At 52.2% G+C, this 1,317-nt stretch overlaps 1 protein-coding gene across 1 annotated transcript; it reads right to left on the minus strand.

The window, feature by feature from the left end:
* Window positions 1–98: 98 nt before the first annotated feature.
* On the minus strand, window positions 99–1,275 carry J4E82_011739 (uncharacterized protein; the record flags this gene model as incomplete). The annotated part of the gene is made up of 1 exon (XM_051737930.1): window positions 99–1,275. A coding segment is annotated over one exon (1,177 nt), but the record flags the coding sequence as incomplete, so codon positions are not given.
* Between the last annotated feature and the right edge of the window lie 42 nt (window positions 1,276–1,317).

Here is a 1,317-nt window from a genome sequence, read left to right on the forward strand (position 1 = left end):
CAGGTTCTTCTGTAACGTCTCAGCCGCCGCGTGAAACATTTGGTGCCGCTCGCGGTCGACATAGTTTGTCATGTGCTCTTTCATGCGTTTATACCTACCAGGGCCACACTCGCTGGCGCACAACTCGTATACGTTGCGCATGCCGTTTGCGATTGTGGGTGTGATATTACGATTGGTTTCGCGCTGAAGCTGCGTCATTTGCTTGATTACCACCGTAGCGACGTTGTGGAGGAGTTGTTCGTAGGTGTAGACCTGCTGTTTCAAGATGGAGAGTTCGGCTAGGCCTACACCGGTTTCTTCCGCTTGCCGCTCAACAGAGCCGTGGAAGGTGTGCAGTAAACGACCAAAGTTGGCGGCGTAGGCGCAGAAAGCGTTAGGCAGGCGCGATTGAAATGCTCGTTCCCATCCATTCGCGAGATGCTTCAAGATCGGATCGACGAGATCGGCGTTGAAATCGCGATGCCCAGCACAGAAGGATCGGAAAACACCATGCCGTCTTACCACAGCCAGATAAGTCGGCCAGGGCAATCCGCCTTGCTCTTTTTTTTCACTCCAGGCTTTGACCGTACTTGGTGCGACGTCTATGGCATCCTTGACCAGCTTCGGTAGCTTGTCAGTTATGTAGTGTTTCAGGTCTGCACGCACCTGATCGAAGCATGCATAGATACATGCCTTGAATACAGCGTCCAAGTTGGCCAACGCGAGCTTCAAGCACTTGATCTGCCTATCTTTATCCTCCCCGGTAGCTTTCGAACCAGTCCGTTCGATGGAGGCCCACAAGTTGAACGCAGTCAAGAGCTGACACAGATTCAGCAAGAAACTGCGGCTGGTCTGAATACGGCCGCCGGCGGTGAGCTTTTTGCAATGGGCTTGCAATTGAGGAATCCCAGTCTCCTCGGTGTTGGTGAAGCCTGGGACAGGATCGTCTTTAACCAATCGACCACATAGCTTCTGGTATGCTCGGCTGCTAACGCAGAAGACTGGCAGGGACTTCGCGACTTGGTCATAGTCTCGTAGTTCTTCGTCAGGATCGAAGTTGTCCTCATCTTCTTCTGCCGCATTTTCCTGGTCCATCTCCCTGATACCGGCGGCGAAGTCCCGCTGAATTGCGACCTTGGAATATTCATTACGTTCGACGATGCACAAGCGGCGGATTTTACCCTTGGTCTCGTCGTTCTGCACCTCATGCTCGCTTATTTGGAGTTTCAGTTCCTCGATCGAACCCTTGATCTGCCAGATTTCCTCTCTAGCATTTTTCCGGCTTCTCCTCAGCTCCTGGAACTTCTTGTAGATATCTAACTCTGAAAGTGCGATCTC

Source organism: Alternaria postmessia (assembly GCF_024291825.1).
Source record: "Alternaria postmessia strain BMP 2775 chromosome Unknown scaffold_444, whole genome shotgun sequence".
Classification (NCBI taxonomy): Eukaryota; Fungi; Ascomycota; class Dothideomycetes; order Pleosporales; family Pleosporaceae; genus Alternaria; species Alternaria postmessia.